Here is a 24,607-nt window from a genome sequence, read left to right as displayed (position 1 = left end):
AACTTCATAGGATCCATGTTTGGAAATTGTGGAAGTACAGTTCTTCTTCTTTTTTAAGAACACGAGTGTGCTGAAGGCAGGGAGGGCCAATTCTTGGAAGAAATATGAGGAAGGTCAGTGCTGTTTCTATTGCTCCATTTCCCCTTTCCTCCGTCTAGCTCTTAGGAAACCTCTCACACGTGAGGGCTCCCCTGCTGTGATGCTCTCTCTGAGCTTTACTCAACTCTGAATCCACCCTTTTTTCTAGTAGCACTAAGGGGTTGTGTAGGAAACAGGTCTTAGTCAACAGTGAAATTAGAAGTGGTTTTTCAATTTTATTAGTGGAGAGATCATGACTTAGGCACATTTTGTCGCAGTGCTCCAAAGGGCTTGCATGTTAACTGGGGACAATTCAACCCAACAACGCTTCATTAAAGCCAAGTCCCTGCCTGTATAGTACCAGTTACAGCCCCTCCTCCACCCCAGGCCCGCCCCTAGGAGCATGCTCAGAAACACAGACAAATAGGTGAATTAAATGAATACTGTGGGGCTTCCCAGGTGACTCAGTGGTAAGAATCCTCCTGCCAATGAAGGGGATGTGAGTTCAGTCTCTGAGTTGGGAAGATCCAGTCTCCGAGTTGGAGAAGGAAATGGCAACCCACTCCAGTATTCTTGCCTGGAAAATCCCATGGACAAGGAGCTTGGAGGGCTACAGTTGACAGGGTCACAAAAAGTTGGACATGACTGAGCAAGCATGCACACAGTGAAACCGTTGGTGGAAGCAGGGATGTTACAAAGCAGTTTTACAGAAGAAGGAATGGTCAAGCATAGTTGGTGTAATAGGAAGGTCTTGGAATCAATCATACAAGTGAAACAAAGGTGAACTTTCAGACATCAGTGATAAACTAGGAGTGAAATTGCTACCAAGAAGCTAAGTTCTGTTTTCTTGTCACATCGAAACTTTTTACAAACAGAAGCTTTCACACCTCTTTGCCTATTTTTTCCCCCTCTGCCCAAGGTACACTCCTTAAGTCGGTCACCCTCTCTCCCCACCACAGATCCCTTATCAGATAATTCTGTGTATTATCACCATCACCACCCAATTTAATAGAAATAAACCTTTACATTCGTATTGTAGATGTTACAGTTTACAAAGCACTTTCAGCTATATAAACACATGTGATCCTAACAGCAGCTCTTTATGGTAAAACCTGTTTTTGTTTTATATTAAGAATATCTAAACCTCAGAGAAATTTCCCAAGATAATACACCTAGTAAGTGAATGCCAAAATTGTCTTCTGACGCTAGCGTTCTTACCACAACAGAACAGTGAGGCAAAATTCTTTATATATAACACCTTACAAATTGAGAACATCATACATACTTTGGTGTGAATGGAGAAAATAATAAGCGGCATATTTTTCAGCTTTTTAGTCTCCTTGCTTCTCCTTGTATGTTTAAGTTTACAGTAGTCTTTATCACATCTTGTTATTATCTATCTCTAAAATCACGGCTGTGATTTTCACAGCTGTGTTTTTGCTATAGAAATAGCCTGTGGAATTAATATGTGCATTGAAAACTACTTGAATTTGATTTTAAATCTATATAATTCTTTATATTTATATTTCTGCACACAGAAGATGTACTAGATCTTTGATTGGATTAATTTAACTATGTACTATTGAGATTACAACTAGACAAATTCCTTCAAATAAAGTGATTGAAGTCTGTTTGTATTCACTAAGTTATACGTGTCCCCCTCCTCCACATATGGAATAATAAAAAGACAAAATTTAAAGTAGACTAGAGATTAGACAGCCAGCAAGTCTTGAACTGTTATTTAATAGAAACTGGAGCCCAGAGAGGTGTTACAGCTAATTAGTGGCAAAAATGTTCCTAGATTGGCTAACACTTCTGGGGAGGGAAACCTGGGTCATATGTAGCCAACCTTCCATTTTTCACACAACTATGAATATTATACACTTGTTATAATAATCCTGGCTAAAACAACATTAAGAGTTATCATCAGTTAAAATGATAAAAAGGGCTTTAAGGAGCCAATTCTCCATGGCATTTCTACACATCTTGTGAGAGATTATCTTTTCAAGATTGTTCTCTTAGCAGAAGGCCTTGGAAGCTAGAAATGGTGTCCCTCTAGAGGTCAAACAGGGGGCTTCCCAGGCGGCAAAAGCGGTAAAGAATCTGCCTGCCAGTATAGGAGATGCAAGAGACAGGGGTTCGATCCCAGGGTTGGGAAGATCCGCTGGAAGAAAAAATGGCAACCGGCAATCCATTCCAATATTCTTGCTTGGAAAATTCCATGGACAGAGGAGCCTGGTGGGCTACAGTCCATGGGATTGCAAACAGCTGGACATGACTGAGCATGCACACACCATGCCAGAGGTCAAAGAACAGATTTGTTTGGTGACCAGGATAGTAAACACGAGATGATTCCCGGTTCTTCCTGGAGACAATCCAGACAACAAAGACAGTATCTCTCTGCAGATGAGAGGTGAGACTACTTTGCCAGTCACTCCTGCAGAGATCAGGATATCCTCATCTGAGAATTCCTCAGTTGTGATCCAGACCTCGGTGTGAGCATTGTTCACCTGGACCCATGCCTGCACTGTGCCTGTTTCTTTAAGTATTATAAAATAGTTTATAATGTTTAATGTTATTACAAACTCTTCATAAGCAGACTTTTGTTAGCTATATGTATTTCTTGATATTCACACGCTGTTTTTTGCTCATCTCTGTGTAGTCATTTATTTTCCTGATTTTCCTGTTACAAATGCACTGTAAAATCTTTGTTCTTAAAATTTTTTTCTGTATTTCATATGATTTTTAGCAGAATAGACATCCAGATATCAAATTGTTGAATCAAAGACTAGAGCTATTTTTTGAGCTTTTTTTTATTTCATGTTACCAAAATACTTTCCAAAATGTTCTAACCAATTTACATTCCCACTAGGCATGTCACAATGTGTTTTCATAACTACCTTTCACTTCTTCCCCATCACTTATCATGAGAGCTCTTCTGAACTTTTCATACGTCCTCAGATACTTCCAGCCTTTCTATATGTTTTTCCTTCCACATAGAATGGTGTTGACGTGTACAGGTCTCACCCTGCAGATCTCAGCTTACATGTTATCTTCTCAGAGAATTCTTTCCCGACTCCCAAACTAACACACATTTTCCTTTGTGTTACTTATGCACACGTAACTGTTAAATGCAGATGACACCAAGCTTATGGCAGAAAGTGAAGAGGAAATAAAAAGTCTCTTGATGAAAGTGAAACAGGAGAGTGAAAAGGTAGGCTTGAAGCTCAATATTCAGAAAACTAAGATCATGGCATCTGGTCCCATCACTTCATCGGAAATAGATGGGGAAACAGTGTCAGACTTTATTTTTTTTGGCTCCAAAATCACTGCAGATGCTGATTGCAGCCATGAAATTAAAAGACGCTTACTCCTTGGAAGGAAAGTTATGACTAACCTAGACAGCATATTAAAAAGCAGAGACATTACTTTGCCAACCAAGGTCCGTCTAGTCAAGGCTATGGTTTTTCTCATCGTCATGTATGGATGTGAGAGTTGGACTGTGAAGAAAGCTGATCGCTGAAGAATTGATGCTTTTGAACTGTGGTGCTGGAGAAGACTCTTGAGAGTCCCTTGGATTGCAAGGGGATCCAACCAGTCCATTCTAAAGGAGATCAGTCCTGGGTGTTCATTGGAAGGACTGATGCTAAAGCTAAAGCTCCAATACTTTGGCCACCTCATGCGATGAGTTGACTCACTAGAAAAGACTGATGCTGGGAGGGATTGGGGGCAGGAGGAGAAGGGGATGACAGAGAATGAGATGGCTGGATGGCATCACCAACTTGATGGAGGTGGGTTTGAGTGAACTCCGGGAGTTGGTGATAGACAGGGAGGCCTGGCGTGCTGTGATTCATGGGGTAGCAAAGAGTTGGACACGACTGAGTAACTGAACTGAACTGAACTGAACTGAACTGTTAAATAATTTTATTCTTGACTTGAATTTAAGCCCAGGAAAGCAGCAATTTCATTTGGCATGTTCTTCACTGAATCCTTGGTGCTAAAACAGATCTTGACATACGGTAATTACTTAATACATATTTCTTGAATCAATTAATCTTTTTCAAATTTTATGACAATCCAGTGAAGTTTCAAGGAAGAATCACAGGCATAGTTTGAACTGATCTCCTCAAGATCACCATGTGAGTTAGTGGCACAGACATTATCACAACCCAGCTTTCCTGACTTCTAGCAGAGATTTTAGAAAAGTTCAATCAATGCTTCAAGAAATATTTGAATATTTTTATCATTAAAAATAACATATCTCAGAGAAATTGAGATCTCTAATACATCACTGTCTCTGTAGAGATATATCATAATGTCTCCGATTTAATTATTTCCCAATTAATGGATTCAGTTGAACCAAATCAGGAATTATAACTGTAGAGCGAAGAATTGTTTTCCCGGTCTTCTAGGGAGCCAGAATGTTGAACTTAACATTGTACAGGAAATGAAATTACACTTTCTTTTTGACTTTGAGACATGTCATGTGACTCATGTGCAAATGATCTTTTTTCATTAGCTCTTGCAATTATGCAACAAGTCTGTTGCCTATAGGCAAACTTTTTCAGAGACAAATTAATAAAGAAATTCAACAAGGCACAATAATTCCTGTTTATTCCTATTTATTCAGGTTCTAGGTGACTAGAATTATGAAAGTTCAAATTATGGTAATGGGTCTGCATCATTTTATAAAGATACACAAACGATGGCTTGATATGAAAAATTTATTTTTTAAAGCAACTCTAAGCATGGCCACATTGTAGTAAAAAGGTTTGAGATACTATTCAGTCGCTCATTCATGCCCGACTCTTTGCGACCCCATGGACCTCAGCACGCCAGGCTTCCACAGCCTTCACCATCTCCTGGAGTGTGCTCAAGCTCCTGTCCACTGAGTCTTGATGCCCTCCAACCATCTTGAGTCACAGGATGTGAGTCAGTGCTTGTAGTCCTGTCCATCAGGAATGGCCCGGCTGCAGTTTCAGGTAGCTGCCAGTTCTCTAGAGGATTTCAGGACTATCCACTCCAGCTTTCTGAGTCAGTTTCACAAAGAACAGGGGTCTTTGCCCTGAACCAAAGAAACAGAATACTAATTTGGTATGTGGTTCTAGAAGCAGAAGCTAAAATTGGTCCTGACTTAGTGACGGTTGAAGCAAAAACTCATTCATTAGATTTTAAACTCAATATTTCCTCTTCCTTGTTTTCCACATATCATTAACTTTCTTGGTCCTCCTTCTGATTCTCTTAATTTTTCCTTCGTGAACTCCTGTTCTTTAGCTTAGCCCTTACATTTTGGTAATTGTCAGTCTGTCTTCAGGCTCTTCCCTCCACTTCCTCTATGTTCTGTGGGCTTGCTTTGGGTGATCTCTACCGAGAATTAGTAAAAACTGCATTCAGTCAATACCTATAAAGTAGTCTGAATACCCTGCAGGTATTCTCACTGCCTGTCTATACCTGAGTAGAGGAGATGCCCGATAAATATCTGTATTGACCTGAATGACTGAAAGGCCCTTTCCTTGAGTCCTACAGCAATATATCCAGCTTCTCATTAGATACCTTCATTCTGATATCCCACAGGGGCTTGAAATAGATGTCTCCATTTGTTTTTGTTTTTTGTTGCTATTGTTGTTGTTTAGTTGCTAGGTTGTGTCCGACTCTTTTTCGACCCCATGGACTCTAGTGCTCCTCTGTCCTTGGAATTTCCCAGGCAAGAATACTGGAGTGGGTTGCCTTTTCCTTCTCCAGGGGATCTTTCCAACCCAGGACTGAGCCCTCATCTCCTGCAAGGGCAGGTAGATTCTTTACTGCTGAGCGACCAGGGAAGCCTCCATTTGTCTTTACTTTCTTCCAAAAATACCTACTCTACCATCACTTCCTCTTAGTGGAGATGACACTATACCGTGTTGAGTAAATATGTATTAAATAAAAACAGTTTTGTGGCTAAAGAAGTATTGTGCTTTTTATTTGTGGACAACTGTTAATGGCAAGCCACTCCAGTACTCTTGCCTAGAAAATCCCATGGATGGAGGAGCCTGGTGGGCTGCAGTCCGTGGGATCGCTAAGGGTCGGACACGACTGAGCGACTTCACTTTCACTTTTCACTTTCACATACTGGAGAAGGAAATGGCAACCCACTCCAGTGTTCTTGCCTGGAGAATCCCAGGGGCAGGGGAGCCTGGTGGGCTTCTGTCTATGGGGTCACACAGAGTCGGACACGACTGAAGTGACTTCAGTTCAGTTCAGTCGCTCAGTCGTGTCCGACTGTCCGCGACCCCATGAATCACAGCACGCCAGGCCTCCCTGTCCATCACCAACTCCCGGAGTTCACTCTAACTCATGTCCACAGAGTCGGTGATGCCATCCAGCCATCTCATTCTCCGTCGTCCCCTTCTCCTCCCGCCCCCAACCTTTCCCAGCATCAGAGTCTTTTCCAGTGAGTCAACTCGTTGCTTAGCAGCAGTTTATTCAGAATATCTCCTTAAGTCTGCCTACAAGTAAGGGAGTGTGGTACAGTGGAAAGAAGGGGGCACTGGAACTCAGACACACTTTGGGAATCAGCCAAACTCTCTAGCTCAGTCACTCAAGTTGTATGACACTTGGCACGATACTTAATCTCTCTGTTCTAAACACTTTTTCATTTCTAAACTAAAGTGAGCAATACCTACCTTATAGTGCAAAGGCAGGGAATAGAGTGAGCACACGTACCTAGTGTCTACACTTACAAGACATTCAATAGTTGATAACTGTTATCATAAAAAGCAATTATACCTGTGCATTTTGCCTCCTCCATTTTCTCGCTTTTAATGCAGTTTCTCTGTTCTTAGTTTACCATTAATACTCGTCAGTATTCTGCATTCTGCATGGTTGAGAAGACCTGCTAAAATCATAAAAATCAGGAAGAAAAAAAAATATTAGACATTAAAAACTTAACGCACCTAATAGCAGTGTGAATTTGCATTTCAATCATTCTTTCCCTCTAAACCCAACCTTAACTAGGTTTTGGAACAAGTCAACACCCGGGAGAGGCAAGTCTTAGAACTACTTCTGAGATTGCAGGTTTAGGTAGAAATTCTAGAGGAGAGGGTTATTGTGGGAAATCTATGAACAAGCAAAAAATGTATGTTTTTCAAAGTATACATAATATGGTTACATGGAAATGTACTAAATAAGAAAGCAATTAAAATATTAAGAACAAATGATGAGATAACTAAGAAGTGTATTAGAATGAAGTTACCTTGAGATACTTCAATCTTTTACAACTGAAAGATGTAATAGACCAAAAATTAAGCATGGTCATAACCGACATAATCACTTTGAGTGTATATCAAAGTTCTTTTAAGTAGAGAAAATATTTTAATGTTTATCTCTTAAAATTAAGCCATAAATTAAACCAGAAAAAATGATTGCTAAAATTTTAAATGCTAACATTATATATGCTACATTCTTAGAACATAATCTAATTTTTAAAAAAAGAAATTAAATATAACTAGTTGAAATAAGAAATGGAATCAACTAGAAATTAAACCTTAGTTAAAAACTTTTTAAATTACAAAGAAAAACAAGTATGTCATGTGATAACTTGTGGAATACAGTTAAAACTTGTTTCAAAAAAAACAAGGAAAAGACTAAGAGTAAGGTGCTAAGTTCTCATATTAACAAATTAAGAAAAGAAAAGAAAAACAAACCCAATAAAGTAGAAACAAAAAATTATTCCAAATAAAAGATGAAATTGATTAAAAAATAAACAAACAAAAAAATACCCAAAATTGGTTACTGGAAAGTAATATCCTAAATTTAATTTCACTGAATGCTCCATTGAGTTAAAAAAATAGTAGAGGGAGTAGCAAAAGCATACAATTTTGAAAGTGATAAAAAAATGTTAAGACAAAAAAGCAATCATAAATAAAGGACAGAAATGGTATAGTCCTAACAGAAGCAGAAGATATTAAGAAGAGGTGGCAGGAATACACAGAAGAACTGTACAAAAAAGATCTTCACGACCAAGATAGTCACGATAACGTGATCACTGACCTAGAGCCAGACATCTTGGAATGTGAAGTCAAGTGAGCCTTAGAAAGCATCACTACGAACAAAGCTAGTGGAGGTGATGGAATTCCAGTTGAGCTATTTCAAGTCTTGAAAGATGATGCTGTGAAAGTGCTGCACTCAATATGCCAGCAGATTTGGAAAACTCAGTGCTGGCCACAGGACTGGAAGAGGTCAGTCTTCATTCCAATCCCAAAGAAAGGCAATGCCAAAGAATGCTCAAACTACTGCACAATTGCACTCATCTCACACGCTAGTAAAGTCATGCTCAAAATTCTCCAAGCCAGGCTTCAGCAGTATGTAAACCGTGAACTCCCAGATGTTCAAGCAGGTTTTAGAAAAGGCAGAGGCACCAGAGATCAAATTGCCAATATCTGCTGGATCATGGAGAAAGCAAGAGAGTTTCAGAAAAACATCTATTTCTGCTTCATTGACTATGCCAAAGCCTTTGACTGTGTGGATCACAATAAACTGTGGAACATTCTGAAAGAGATGGGAATCCCAGACCACCTGACCTGCCTCTTGAGAAACCTGTATGCAGGTCAGGAAGCAACAGTTAGAACTGGACATGGAACAACAGACTGGTTCCAAATAGGAAAAGGTGTACGTCAAGGTTGTATATTGTCACCCTGCTTATTTAACTTATATGCAGAGTACATCATGAGGAACGCTGGGCTGGAAGAAGCACAAGCTGGAATCAAGATTGCTGGGAGAAATATCAACAACCTCAGATATGCAGATGACACTACCCTTATGGCAGAAAGTGAAGAGGAACTCAAAAGCCTCTTGATGAAAGTGAAAGAGGATAGTGAAAAGGTTGGCTTGAAGCTCAACATTCAGAAAACAAAGATCATGGCATCTGGTTCCATCACTTCATGGGAAATAGATGGAAAAACAGTGGAAACAGTGTCAGACTTTATTTTTTTGGGCTCCAAAATCACTGCAGATGCTGATTGCAGCCATGAAATTAAAAGACGCTTACTCCTTGGAAGGAAAGTTATGACCAACCTTGATAGTATATTAAAAAGCAGAGACATTACTTTGCCAACCAAGGTCCGTCTAGTCAAGGCAATGGTTTTTCCCGTGGTCATGTATGGATGTGAGAGTTGGACTGTGAAGAAAGCTGATCGCCGAAGAATCGATGCTTTTGAACTGTGGTGTTGGAGAAGACTCTTGAGAGTCTCTTATACTGCAAGGAGATCCAGCCAGTCCATTCTAAAGGAGATCAATCCTGGATGTTCATTGGAGGGACTGATGCTAAAGCTGAAACTGCAATACTTTGGCCACCTCATGCGACGAGTTGACTCACTGGAAAAGACTCTGATGCTGGGAAAGGTTGGGGGCGGGAGGAGAAGGGGACGACGGAGAATGAGATGGCTGGATGGCATCACCGACTCTGTGGACATGAGTTTGAGTGTACTCCGGGAGTTGGTGATGGACAGGGAGGCCTGGCGTGCTGTGATTCATGGGGTCGCGGAGAGTCGGACACGACTGAGCGACTGAACTGAACTGAATATTTATACAGAGTGGGAGCCGAGAAAAATATGAAAAAGAAGACTAAGAAGCAAACTTGCTTTAAAATCAATCAGTGAAACAAAACAAAATTCTAGTATTTAATGAACTGAATATATTCATATTTGGTGTTTAATTTGGAGGGAAAATAAGGTTTATTTTATAAACAGCACTATCATTATTGCCTTAAATAAAAATATGATACCACATACAAAAGCAGAACTTAGGTGCTTTCAAAATACAAATTTTAAATTAAATGGCAATAATTTAAAATATTTCAATTTGAAACAACTTAAAATATTGAAATTCACAACAACTTAAAGCATTTAAAACAACTCAGGAAAGATAATTTGTAAGGAAGAGATATGGTTGTCACTTTCCTATGGAAATAAAAGGAGCTACAGAAAGGATGTGTATTCAAAATTTCTTATTGCGATATTGTTTGCACTGGCAAAAAATAATGCTAAATACCTAGAAACAACACAAATGACCATTTAACAATAGTTAAATAGATTTGTTACATGCCTTGGTATTCAATGCCTTAATTATTGAACATTCTTTGGCATTGCCCTTCTTTGGGACTGGAATGAAAACTGACCTTTTCCAGTCCTGTGGCCACTGCTGAGTTTTCCAAATTTGCTGGCATATTGAGTACAGCACTTTCACAGCATCATCCTTCAGGATTTGAAATAGCTCAACTGGAATTCCATCACTTCACTAGCATCACCGACTGGATGGACATGAGTTTGAGCAAGATCCGGAAACTCATGATGGGCAGGGAAGATTGGTGTGCTGCAATCCATGGGGTCTCGAAGAGTCAGACATGACTGAGTGACTGAACTGAACTGAAGTACTGGTTAAAAACGAAATTCAATTGAGTAAATTTGAAGACATGATTGGTGTTATTCAAGGATGTGTATGTGTGGTTAGTCATTCAGTCATGTCTAACTCTTTGAGACCCCATGGACTGTAGCCTGCCAGGCTCCTCTGTCAATGGGATTCTCCAGGCAAGAATACTGGAGTGGGTTGCTGTGCCTTCCTCCAGGGAATCTTCCCAACCCAGGGACTGAACCCAAGTCTTCCGCAATGCAGGCAGATTCTCTCCCTCTGAGCCACAAGGGAAGCCCATGAATCTAATAAACAGAAGAGAGCTCTGATAAGTGCCACAAAATGGAAGACTTTTATAGAGAAGAGGGTGGGGGCAAGGAGTTCAGTTCAGTTCAGTCACTCTGTTGGATCTGACTCTTTGTGACCCCATGGATTGCAGTACAACAGGCTTCCCTGTCCATCACCAACTCCCGGAGCTTGCTCAAACTCATGTCCATCGAGTCTGTGATGCCATTCAACCATCTCATCCTCTGTCGTCCCCTTCTCCTATCGCCTTCAATCTTTCCCAGCATCAGGTTCTTTTCAAAAGAGTCAGCTCTTCGCATCAGGTGGGCAAAGTATTTGACCTTCTGTTTCAGCATCAGTCCTTCCAAGGAACATTCAGGACTGATTTCCTTTAGGATGGACTGGTTGGATCTCCTTGCAGTCTAAGGGACTCTCAAGAGTCTTCTCCAACACCACAGTTCAAAAGCATCAATTCTTCTGTGATCAGCTTTCTTTATAGTTCAATTCTCACATCCATACATGACTCCTGGAAAAACCATAGCTTTGATTAGATGGACCTTTGTTGGCAAAGTAATGTCTCTGGTTTTTAATAAGCTGTCTAGGTTGGTCATAGCCTTTCTTCCAAGGAACAAGTGTCTTTTAATTTCGTGGCTGCAGTCACTATCTGCAGTGATTTTGGAGCCCCCCCAAAATAATTCATCAGCAATAAATAATATATAAATAAATAAAAGGGTGCCTCTTCTTCCTCTAAGTAGTAGACTGGAGAAGGCCCAGAATACCTCATTGGTTCTAACTGGAAAATTCCAAACTGGTTTATTAAGGTCTTCAGAGTCCCTTGGACTGTAAGGAGGTCCAACCAGTCCATTCTAAAGGAGATCAGTTCTGGGTGTTCATTGGAAGGACTGATGCTAAAGCTGAAACTGCAATACTTTGGCCACCTCATGCGACGAGTTGACTCACTGGAAAAGACTCTGATGCTGGGAGGGATTGGGGGTGGGTGGAGAAGGGGACGACAGAGAATGAGATGGCTGGATGGCATCACTGACTCTGTGGACATGAATTTGTGTGAACTCCGGGAGTTGGTGATGGACAGGGAGGCCTGGCGTGCTGTGATTCATGGGGTCGCGGAGAGTCGGACACGACTGAGTGACTGAATTGAACTGAAGGTCAAAACTGCAGTTGCTGCTGCTGCTGCTAAGTCACTTCAGTCGTGTCCGACTCTGTGTGACCCCATAGATGGAAGCCCACCAGGTTAAGTTAGGTATTAAATCTCGGTTTGGTGCCGTGGGTTTTTAGCCCATGTGAGGACATTTTGGATCTGTGGACCATTTTTAGCAGTGTGTGTGTGTGTGTGTGTGTGTGTGTGTGACCATTTTCACCAGTGTGTGTGTATGTGACCATTTTTAGCAGTGTGTGTGTGTGTGTGTGTGTGTGTGTGTGTGTGTGCGCGCGCGCATGCGCGCACTCGGTCATGTCCGACTCTTAGCAACCCCACGAACTGTAGTATGTCCACGAAATTTTCCAGACAAAAACACTGGAGGGGGTTGCCATTTTATTCTCTAGGGGATCTTACTGACTCAGGGATCAAATCCACATCTCTTGCATCTCCTGCACTGGCAGGCGGATTCTTTACTACTCTGCCGCCTGGAAAGTACCATGCAGCTATTTTCCTTAAAATGAATTCAATTTCTTGCTGTGAAGAGATCTCTCTAATGTATTTTTAAGAATAAAAGAATTTCATTAAGAATGAAAGAATTTCATTAAGAATGAAATGAGGTTGATAAGAACGAAAGAAAGAATGAAAACTAGTTGACAGCATTGTTCTAAGCATTTCACATATTAACTCAGTCAAAACTTCACTGCATCCCTATGAGGTACAGCCTATTATTATCCCAGCTTTGCTAACAAGGAAACCGAGTCAGAGAATATAAACAGCTTTTCTGAACGTAGTAAGAAGTGATGCTGCTGCTGCTGCTGAGTCGGTTCAGTCATATCCGACTCTGTGTGACCCCACAGACTGCAGCCCACCAGGCTCCCCCGTCCCTGGGATTCTCCAGGCAAGAACACTGTAGTGGGTTGCCATTTCCTTCTCCAGTAAGAAGTGATATTAAGATTCAAATCATGGCATTCTGTATCTAGAATCTGTACCCTTGAACATATGTGCCCTGCTTCTTATGCATATTTGTAGTAGAAAATTTGGAAGTATTCACACCAGGGAGGGAACAAAAGTTGCCTTTCTTGGCAGAGTATAGATGGAAAGAAAAAGGGGATGTAGGGGAAAAATCTGTAGCAAACGGCAAAATATATTTAATGTAATTTATTGCGTTTTGAAGTGAAGTGAGGTGGTTCAGTCGTGTGTGACTCTTTGCGACCCCATGGACTGTAGCCTACCAGCCTCCTCCGTCCATGGGATTTTTCAGGCAAGAATACTGGAGTGGGTTGCCATTTCCTTGTCTAGGGGAACTTCCCGACCCAGGGATCAAACCTCGGTCTCCTGCATTGTAGGCAGACGCTTTACCATCTCAGCCACAAGGGAATTTGCCAAATTTATTGAGTTTTAATATCTCATATAATAAAAACACAAATATTAAGAAGGGATTTAAAATAAAAGAATAGGAACAAATGACAATGATGATAAATTTTAGAGCTTTTTGGCTCAAGTTGTTACATTAACTGAATCTGAATTAAAGTTATGTATTTAAATATTTAACTATTTTTAAATTCTAAGAAGTACTTAAGTATTAGTTAAAAAAATGAGAGAAATGCATAAATCAGTTTGATCTTGTCAATTAAATAAGTAAAAAGTAATAATAATATCAGCTTATATTCAACTTATCAAAATGAAATATTTTAAACATTCCTGTGTCATTACCTGGGTAAGTAATGTGATTCTTGGTAAAGGAATGAACTTTCTCAACTTGAATAAACTGATAGTCTTGACCTTTAAATCACCCCCCTGTGCCGGTTTTGCTGTCTTCATGCCAAGACTCTCCACAGTTTGCTATTTTAGAATTTACCTTGACTTCATGTTTCCCTTTCACCAATAACCTAAAGAAAGAAGGGGAGTCAAACTGAACAGCAAAACTTTGGAAATAAAGTGCCAAGAGAAGAAGGGGGAGACAGAGGATGAGATGGTTGGATGGCATCACTCAACGAACATGAGTTTGAGCAAAGTTAGGGAGACAGTGACGGACAGGGAGGCCTGGTGTGCTACAGTCCATGGGGTCGCAGAGGCTGGACACGACTGAGTGACTGAACAGCAAGACACGGTCCTCTTGTCCTTCATGTGCTTACACCCTGACTTGCTGAGAGCATATGAAATAGTTCTGGGTCAGCGTCAACAGCTTCGAAGCTAATCCACACAGGTAGATAAACTTAAAATTTCAGATATTGCTGGGGCTGCAAAGCTGCTCCTTTACAAGCTGAATATCTCTGAAACTGAACAGCATGAGATGAGAAATATAAACATTTATCGAGTGACATGACATTTGCCCCGTGAAAATCTGAGACTGATCTAAAGGTCATGACTATCGGTTTCACCAAGTTGAGAAACTGCATTCATTTCCCAAGAATCACATTACTAACCCTGGTAATGATATGGGGTTGTTTAAAATACTTCATTTTAATAAGTTGAAAGGGCTTCCCTGATAGCTAAGTAGGTAAAGAACCCGTCTGTAATGTGGGAGACCTGGGTTCAATCCCTGGATTGGGAAGATCCCCTGCAGCAGGGAAAGGCTACCCACTCCAGTATTCTTGCCTGGAGAATTCCATGGACTGTATGGTCCATGGGCCCGCAAAGAGTCGGACACGACTGAATAACTTTCACCATAATAAGCTGAAAATATGCTGACATCATAAACCTGATTGTTAAAGTTGTAGAGTAACTGGTTTCAATCACATGTAATAAATATTTATTGAGCATCTATTATGTCCTGGTGACACGGTGGTGAACAAGGCAGACAAGGCCCAAACCTCATGGAGCTTCTGTTCGGGTGGGGCAGATACACAATAGACAAGAAAGTGCAGTAAGTACAGGCATTTATCATTGTTACGTAGAAACAGATAAATAAAATGAAGAGCTGGAGAAGGCCACTTCAGATAGCATGAGTAGAGGATACCTTCCTGCGGAGATAAAATATTTATCAGTGAGAATTTCACACAGTGAGAATGACAGGCATGGGGAAAGCTGAGTAAATTATTTCAGGCAGAGAGTACGATAAAGCACAAAGGTAATGGAGACAGAAAACCTGGAAGGCTTGAGGATTAACAGAAGGCAGAGTTTCCTGACACAGTTAGGGGGATGAAGGAATGAGTTGGGCATATTGTACAGGATCTTATAGAATTTTATTCGAAGATGACAAAAGTAACCTATTGTGAAATATTCCACTTGTCAACATTGGGAGTACCTTGATATGGTTTACGTTTCAATAAAAACTAATGGTGCAAGTAAAACAAACTTAGTATGATAAACTGGCAGATCAGCTTGGGTGGGGACCCTGGGGGGATAGATGAGTCAAGGATGACACTTAAGTTCCTCACTTTCATAAATTCAAGAACTAGTGGAAGAAACTAGAAGGTAAATTTGATCGACCAGGAAGAAATGATAGCCTACTGGCCCAGAGTGGTGTTGGCAGAAAAGGAGCAAAGTGGAGACATTCACTGTTTATTGGGTCGCTAGGGTTGCTCTTCCTCTGTGGGACCTATAGCAGCCATCCCCAGGGGCGGGTCTCGTGGAAGACAATCCTTCCATGTTGGGGGGGCTGGTGTGGATATGTATGTGCTAGTGCTGGGGGTGGTTTCAGGATGATTCAAACACATTGCACTTATTGTGCACTTTATTTCTATTATTATTACATTGTGGTGGGTGATGAAATAATTATACAGCTCACCACAGTGTAGAATCAGTGGGAGCCCTGAGCTTGTTTTCTTGAGCTCAGGTGGTCATGTGAGCTCTGGGGAGCAGTTGTAAACACAGATGAAGTGCAGCTTGTTCATCTGCCATTCACTTCCTGCTGTGTGTACTGGTCTGCGGCCTGCGGGTTGTGGACCCCTGACCTATAGGATAATGCTGGTGTATCAGTAAAAAGTAAAGCTTCTCAAAATTCTCATTTCAAAAACATAGTTTATTTAACAGAAGGAAATAGTGAACCGAGAACAGGATCAACAGTAGAGACTAGCTCAGCAATTCTTGGTTTCACAGCTGCATCTGCTGTAGAACCTTTCTTTCTCTTAATTTTGTACCTGACTCTCATCAAAGCAGACAAAGCTTCACATGCTTAATTTCATTCTACACACTCTAACTTAAAAATGGAGGCTTTTTGTTGGTTATCAGATCTATACTCACTGGCAGTTTGACCACAGAAAAGTCACTTATCCTTTCTAAGCCCCATTTTTCTTATCTGTAAAATGGGAGTAATACTATCTGGGAGATTACCATCATATTGACACAATATGTGAATGTGCTGTGCAAATAATGATGAACTATTCAAATAAAAAACATAATTGTTATTTCTCTATCTTCACCAGCTCACATTGCATTAAATTCAAGGTAACCTCCTTCTATTTCTGTATCTTAACTAAGTAAACCTACAATATTCCTGCTCCTGGAAAATGACACTGGAATGTGCTTGAGTGGATTTTTTCCATGGTTGGAATTGTGTCTGTGGTCACATAACCACATCTCTGTTCGTCTCTATTCACCTCATGACCAAGGGCACACATTTTTCAATAGCTGATAGTAAGAGAATCTCAGAATGTAAAATTATTCTGGTAAAGAAGTTCTCAGAATGTGGTCCAAGGAGCCAGGGAATTCATGAGACTCCTTCATGGGTTGACAGGTTATTCCTTTTTCAAGTATTAAGTCTGTATAATACTGTATTTTCCTCACATACTCCAACCAAAACAGTGTATCATAACGAATGGAGTATAGGAACAGATAATACAGCATTCATCAATTAAGCCAGGCATTAGAGTTTGCAAAACTGTAAAACAATGTAACTCTTCTAATTTTTTTCTTGCTATATTTTAAAGTGCTGCTTTCATTTTATTATTATTAAATGAGTAAGTCAGTTGTTAATTTTGTTTTTTTTCCTTTCATCAGCTCACATAAACACTGCCAGATATAATCCATATAAAGCTCTTTGGAGTCCTCATAATCTTTAAGAATGCAAAGGGATGCCAACAACAAAAAGTCTGTGAAATATTGGCACAGTGCAATCAATCAGCCTAGGCAACATTATTAAGCAACCCTGTGATCTTTCCCGGATAAGCTCTCATCAGTTGAGTTTTCATGCACAGAAAGCTAATCTTTCTGCCTTCTGTAAAGGTGTAAAACCTTCTGCCTTCCTTCTTGCTTATCTTCCTCCTTTCTTTCATGAATTTTGAGAGGATGAATGAGTTGGCTAACTGACAAAAATCTTGAGATACAAAAATAATACAGTCCATAGAGTCCATATAGAGCATGGACTCTAGTGGAAAAGGCATCAACCAAATGATGATAGTGAGCTGTGAACATAGGAACATAAGGTCACAGAAGAGGGAGTTTTGACATCTGCCTAGGAGATCAGGAGGAGAAAAGCAGAGTGTGGCACTTGGGGCATCACAAGATCTAAAAACAATTCACCTCTCTTTTCACTCCTGTGGCTCAACCTCTTATTTTAAATCGAAGCGGCCCACTGTGGTACTTGACTCCTATTTCTCTTCAAGAGAGAACATGTCACAGGAGTGCAGTTTGCTGACAGACTCCAGTTGCAGTGACTTCAGGAACCACCTCAGTTTTCCAGTCCAGGACAATGGCTAAGTGCACCATGAATTGATCATTGGGCCCGGGCACTTTTCCCAAGACAAGCTCCTGCATGGGTGTCATCGCAGAAGAGTCTCTTGTTGGACCGGCTGACACTATCTCAGAGTAGTATTCCTGAGTCTCTTTCTCTCAGGTTGATCCTCCTTCATTTTCACAGAGGTCAGAACTGCGCTGGAGTCTGAGACTTTCCCTTCCTATTCCTCTTGCCTAAGTCGTCTTTCGCAGGCATTACCCCCTAATAAATTCTCTGAACCTCAGTTCTGTCTCCAGTGAGATAGAAATCAGGGAATATCTTGCTTACACAATTGTGTAATAATTAAATGAGATAACATATGTGAATTACCTTGATAAAATGTAAAGTCCTAAATGGGCTTCCCTGATGGCTCAGAGAGTAAAGAACCTGCCTGCAATGGCAGAGACCCGGTTCGAGTCCTGAGTTGGGAAGATCCCCTGGAGAAGGAAATGGCAACCCACTCCAGTAGTCTTACCTGGAAAATCCCATGGATACAGAGGAGCTTGGTGGGCTACAGTCCATTGAGTCTCAATGAGTCAGACATGACTCAGTGACAAACACACTAAAGTTGTAAATAAATGAAATTATTATGGTTGTTACTCTGACTACCAGTGTCAGATATGTAGAATGCCAAATGGTATTCTACATTGATATGTCAATTTTTTCTCTTTCTTTGATCCTTCTTTGTTTCGATATGCATTCCTGAACAGTGACTTTCAAACTTATTCACAAGGAATATGGGAATCAAGATGCTCTTTGCCAAATACATGAAATATAGCTATATTTATGTACAAAATACTATTCATTCATTCAAAAAATATGTGAGTTCTGTGTGCCAGAATTATTCAGGGTGCTAGGATTATAGCAGAGAAACAGGATTTGGAGTCTGCTGTCTAATAAAGATAGTTTTCTAGTAGGAATATATACAGTAATAAATGCAGTCAGTTCTCTGTAGAATCTGTATGAACTCATTCAGTCTTCCCAAAACTAGATGAGGTAGTCATAGGTCTCTACCAATTATGCACAAGTTACAGATGAGAAAACTAAGACACAAAAAGAAGTCAAATAACTTCCTCAAGATCAAAATATTAATAGTTTTCAAATTCAGGCAGTGTGATACAAGTCCTTGTTCATCTTTAAGCCATCTCTGAGAATTAAAGTTCATCCCTGAGAATCTAAGTGATTCTCAAGCTGCAGCTATCCGAGGATCCTTTGAAAGGGTTTAAACAAAAGATAGTGGGGAACCGATTCAGTAGGTATGGGTGGGGGTCAAGAATCTACATTTCTAGCAAATTCCAAAGAGATGCGTATGCACCTGGTCATTTTCATTCAGCAGTTTGAGAATTACTGTTAAGTAATGCTGTGCTGTGCTGAGTCGCTTAGCCGCGTCCCACTCTTTGTGACCCCATGGACTGTAGCCTGCCAGGCTTCTCTGTCCATGGGGATTCTCCAGGCAACAATACTGTAGTAGATTGCCATGCCTTCCTCCAGGGGATCTTCCCAACCCAGGGAGCCAACCCATCTCCTGAATTACAGGTGGATTCTTTACAAGCTGAGTCGCCAGGGAAGTCTGATAAGCAATTCTACTTATTTATAAACCTAGTTAAAATGATCTGAGCCTAGTACTAAACTGTGGTTTGCACATAAATTGACTTTTACTTCACACCATTTGAAATATACTAAATTTTCAGGAATGCAAATTTTAGATAAATCAATAGGAATTTGTTCTGCTGGGAACTTGACCAAGAGTTTTCCAGCATTACATCTGATAAGGCAATTGTGACATTCATTCAAGATACTATCATCTCTGGATCATTTCCCAATAGTAAAATACATCTACTAGACTAAGGGGTATTTGAGTTATAAACTCACTGAAATAATTTCTATTCTTAGAAAAAAGGTACCTATCAATTTTACTGTGATTTTACAATTCTACATAGAGACATAAAATGCAAGTATCTGAATATCTCATTCTATTCTCCAGTACATTCATACATGAGCATTACAGGTAATGAAATACAGGTGTTTCTATTAAACTTTAACTAAAATACCTTTTCCTCAATATTTACACCTTTTCCCCTTATTTTCTGTGGTCATGCTAAGCTGCTGCTAAGTCACTTCAGTCGTGTCCGACTCTGTGTGACCCCATAGACGGCAGCCCACCAGGCTCCCCCGTCCCTGGGATTCTCCAGGCAAGAACACTGGAGTGGGTTGCCATTTCCTTCTCCAATGTGTGAAAGTGAAAAGTGAAAGTGAAGTCGCTCAGTCATGTCTGACTCGTAGCGACCCCATGGACTGCAGCCTACCAGGCTCCTCCGTCCATGGGATTTTCTAGGCAAGAGTACTGGAGTGGCTTGCCATTGCCTTCTCCATCTGTGGTCATATCAATGAGATTTTTTTCCATTTGTTTTCATTTTAATTTTTTAAAATCTTTTTGTCTTTCGTATTATCGGTATTTTTCAAGTTAACTTATACATGAATTTCATTTCAAATTAGCAAAAGGTCTTTATAAAATACTTGTTATAAAAATAAAACTTTGCATCTGATCAATTTGAGAATCACTACTTTTTCTCCCTGCTAATGGAGAGAGGACTAGTTTGAGAATTATTAGATTAGTGGAAATAAACTAAATTGAAAGTCAAAGTACCTGAGGTTTATTCCTAAATCTCAGTAACTGGCAAGTTATTACTATCTCTGGATTTCACTTCCAAATAGCAAAACAAATCCATAGGTTAAGAAGTCTTCAAAATTCTTTCCTATTTATTCATTGACTAGAGATGTGTTTTCAACTTTTTTCACAATTGTTTGCGCTACTTTGATTACACGATCAAAGAAATTTTCAACTTGATTATTCAACTCACCATAATTGATGATCTAGTAAAAGTTTTAGTATTTTAACAACCAAAGGCACATTTTCTCCGAGTTTAGGAATGCTATGTCAGCCTGTTATCTCTGAACAGTAAATGGGCTAGTTTAATTCATGCTGTCATCTTTTCACCCTAAGTAAAGGTTGGCTTGAAGCTCAACATTCAGAAAACAAAGATCATGGCATCTGGTCCCATCACTTCATGGGAAATAGATGGGGAAACAGTGGAAACAGTGTCAGACTTCATTTTTTTGGCCTCCAAAATCACTGCAGATGCTGATTGCAGCCGTGAAATTAAAAGACTCTTACTCCTTGGAAGGAAAGTTATGACCAACCTTGATAGTATATTAAAAAGCAGAGACATTACTTTGCCAACAAAGGTCCGTCTAGTCAAGGCTATGGTTTTTCCCATGGTCATGTATGGATGTGAGAGTTGGACTGTGAAGAAAGCTGATCACCAAAGAATTGATGCTTTTGAACTGTGGTGTTGGAGTAGACTCTTGAGAGTCCCTTGGACTGCAAGGACATCCAACCAGTCCATTCTAAAGGAGATCAATCCTGGGTGTTCATTGGAAGGACTGATGCTAAAGCTGAAACTGCAATACTTTGGCCACCTCATGCGATGAGTTGACTCACTGGAAAAGACTCTGATGCTGGGAAAGGTTGGGGGCAGGAGAAGGGGACGACAGAGAATGAGATGGCTGGATGGCATCACCAACTCTGTGGACATGGGTTTGGGTGAACTCCGGGAGTTGGTGATGGACAGGGAGGCCTGGCGTGCTGTGATTCATGGGGTCGCGGAGAATCGGACACGACTGGGCAACTGAACTGAACTGAACTGAAAGGGTAATAAAACCTACAAGATGGGTGTTAGCCCCACCCATGCCTTTGCACTTTGTGACTACATTAGAGAGCATTTTCATTTCGGAGCTTTCAAGGGCAATGCCTTCTGCCAAACTGAAATTGGCTTTCAGGTTATTAAGTGAATTTATTTTAACACCTCAGGACACTTCCTTAGTTTTTTCAAGCCAGAATCTGGGGAGACAAAGGTGAATAATCTGGACTTGCTTCCTTCAATCTGGTGGAAAGGGTGGACATACAAATATTTATTTGAAACCAGTGTAATGAAGGCAAACTGAACGTGCCCTAGCAGGAACACAGGAAAAGAAAGTCTGTCTTCATCACTTGTTCTTGATGATGTTCGAAGCCTGACGCCTAGAACACTCTGTGCAGGAAAGGAGCCCCGACTTCCAACAACAGACAGGAAAGACAGGGCAGCTCTCACAGAAAAGGGTGATAATTAAACTGAACAAGGAAGCATCTGGAAATCGTGCGACTTAATAATTACCAGCGATCAGACTGGCACTCTGAAACCTGATCACAAGACCGGCTTTCTCCCACCAGCTACCTTCCTCATTCAGGGCAAGTTACTTCCTCTCTCTGGGCCTGCAGCTTTTCAGTTGTAAAACAAGAGCTTCAGTGCCTGTACGCCTTTGCGGGCGCGCAAATAAATCCTAAAATACAATTAGCAGGAGGACAAAAAAAAACTGCAACTTTGCACTACAACTGCATTCTCCTGTAGACAACAGGCCAAGAAGATTAACAGGAAACCGACAAACTCCAGCAAAAAAAAAAAAGGCAGTGAAAGTTTTGGGAAAAGGAAGGAAGAGCAGTTTTCAAACAGCAGGGATGTGGTGGGAGTGTGCTGGTGGTCGCACGTAAAGTAGTTCTGAGGGAAAGAAGTTAACAGTGAGGACTAAGTGGGGACGACGAGCAAATAAGGAAAGCGGCCCTGCTTAGGCCGCGCGCTCTGGACCTGCTTCCTAGCCTGGCCGCCGCCAGCGCCTCGCCGCCGCCTCCGCGCCTGGCTCCCGCCCCTCTCTGACCTTCGGTCTCCCCTCGTCCGCAGGCCTGACTCTGTACGCCCCCCGCTTTTTCTTTTCTTTTTTCTTCTCAGTCTCCCTCCCTCGGTTACCCCTCCAGGAGCGAAGGAGCGCGTCCCGGGCGCGCGCGGAGCGGCGGTGGCTCTCCCGCCCCTGGAGAGCTGTCCCCGGGGGACCGAGCCCGAGGCCCGGCGAGGGACCCGCGCGCCCCGAGCCCGGCCTGAGGGGCGGGGCGACCCCCAGCCCCGCCCGCGACCCCGCCCCGCCGGGCCGCCTTTCCGGCCCCTCGGCCGGCTTAAAGGCGCGCGGCCGCGGTGGCCGCAGTCCCGCCCGGCGCGCCGCGGCACCCTCCCGCCCGCGCTTCCTCCTGGCCCTGCCGGCATGGGTCCCCGGCCCGGCTCGCGGCTCGCCGCGCTCCTGCTGCTCGTCTGCGGCGCTGGCTCCGCGCGCGGGGACACGCCTGCCAACTGCACCTACCCCGACCTGCTGGGCACCTGGGTCTTCCAGGTGGGCCCCAGCGGCTCCCAGCGCGATGTCAACTGCTCGGTGATGGGTAAGCCGCTGGCGCCCGGGCACCCGCTTCCTCCCTGGGTCTGCCCGGGGCTCCTGCGCTTCGATCCCTGTGCCCTTGTCCCCGCAGCGAACTCCCCGGTAGGCGGGAGGCCGGGATGTCCTGGCTGGACTTGGGGTCCCTCCGGGCGCCGCCTCTCGCTCCAGGGCGGCGATGTCAGAGTGGAGAGGCTGAGCGCTTCTAACTTCACGTGGTCTTGATTATTTCCTGGGTCCTCAACACTTTCTGCAAGAACTTTTTTTTTTCTCCCTTGAGTTGTTTTTTTTTTTTTGGTTTGGAAGAGAGTTGTGACTGGGCAATCTTATCTCCCCGTGCAATCCTCAGTATTTCGTTGTACTAGTGAAAAATGAGCTCAAAGACTCTTGAGAATGTAGCTGTTAACTTTCTCTCCTTTCATTTGATTGTGGAAAAGAGCCCTTATGCCCAGCGGTTTAGATTTGGACTTGTGTTGATGCTGCTAGTCTGAGAAAGCTTCTGGTATGGTACCCCTCCACAATTTCATGTATTGTAGGGCAGGTAGTATATAAAAGTTTTTTTTTTTTTTTTAATACCTCTTTAGCCAGTAATTTGAAATGCCGGAAGCCAAGCACAATGAATAGCTCACGGAAGGCTCTCAGTAAGTATCTAGTATTTGTGCAAATTCAGGGAGATAGTGAAGGACAGGGAAGCCTGGCTTGCTGCAGTCCACGGGGTCCAAAGAGTCGGACACGACTGAGCCACTGACCAGCAACAACATTTGAACACACTGGAACATTTCATACGCTCTCAATAACACTGCTATCCCGAGGACAAAATTTAGTGAAGGGAGAGGAAAAACACAGTCTTGGATCAGGAGAGGCACCCTTGTTCTACTCAGACCCTTACCACACTGTGGCTTCTGCAGAATGAGTGAAGCTCTTGGCCACAATTTCCTTGTTAGCAAAACAAAGATTGCCAGGTCATTTGTCACTAAACTGACTTACTCAGCTGTCCAACTCCAAATGACTGTGTGGCACTTCATAATATGGGCATTGTAGTCATTTTCTCTTTTAAAAGTTGAACTTGGAGGTCCAAAGCAGAAGGGAGATCAGGATTTGCATTGTTCGGTCACATGGAATCACCTGTGTGTGTGTGTGTGTGTGTGTGTGTGTGTGTATTCAGTCACTCAGTCCTGCGACCCTTTGCGGCCCCCATGGACTGTGGCCCGCCAGTTTCCTCTGTCCTTGGACTTTTCCAGGCAAGAATACTGGAGTGGGTTGCCATTCGTATTCCAGGGGATCTTCCCCACCCAGCCTTGGCCTTTACCAATAGTGTCACCTGAAAAGCCCTTGGAATCTCCTATTTCAAAGCATTAATAGGAAACATGGAAACTTTGTGCACAGTGTGGAAACTTCCAGAGTGGACAAGCAGAATCCTTTTCAGGCAGCCTCTGCCATATACCATACTTTGACCTTAATCTAATCATAAAAGACAAATCTGAGTCCCCATTTTCTGAAGGTTAAAAGTTTAGTTCCTATCAGTATAAATTAGCTATGTAGGATAAAAACCTTGAGTTTACTGAAGACTGGAAGGATTGAGATTCTGAGATTCTGACCTTTGTAGCCGTTTAGGAGAAAGATACCCCATTTCTTCTGTGAAGAGATCATTCCCTTTGTTCTTATGACCTGATAGCAGATGTTTTTATATTTCCACTTTTTGGCTACCATTTTGTCTTCTCCCCATTTCTGTCTGACATTTTCAACATTCC

General features: G+C 41.8%; 1 protein-coding gene and 1 long non-coding RNA gene across 2 annotated transcripts in view; one reads left to right on the top strand and one right to left on the bottom strand.

Moving 5' to 3' along the window:
• Positions 1-4,788: 4,788 nt before the first annotated feature.
• LOC129549078 (uncharacterized) lies at positions 4,789-22,926 on the bottom strand. Its single transcript, XR_016036405.1, has 3 exons — positions 22,788-22,926; positions 6,844-6,952; positions 4,789-5,143 (listed from the first exon to the last, which is right to left on the bottom strand). It is a non-coding gene; the product is annotated as an uncharacterized LOC129549078 (long non-coding RNA).
• The window catches only part of CTSC (cathepsin C), a 44,222-nt gene continuing 42,237 nt past the window's right edge, over positions 22,623-24,607 (top strand). The window contains exon 1 of the mRNA XM_055416172.2: positions 22,623-22,863. Within this exon, the coding sequence (XP_055272147.2) occupies positions 22,692-22,863 (172 nt within the window). The 5' untranslated portion in view covers positions 22,623-22,691. The remainder of the gene's footprint in view (positions 22,864-24,607) is intronic.

Source organism: Moschus berezovskii, chromosome 25 (assembly GCF_049115385.1).
Source record: "Moschus berezovskii isolate FMDL1 chromosome 25, NW_MosBer_1.0, whole genome shotgun sequence".
Classification (NCBI taxonomy): domain Eukaryota; kingdom Metazoa; phylum Chordata; class Mammalia; order Artiodactyla; family Moschidae; genus Moschus; species Moschus berezovskii.
Note: the sequence above shows the minus strand (reverse complement) of the source record. Positions and strands in the feature narration are given on the sequence as shown.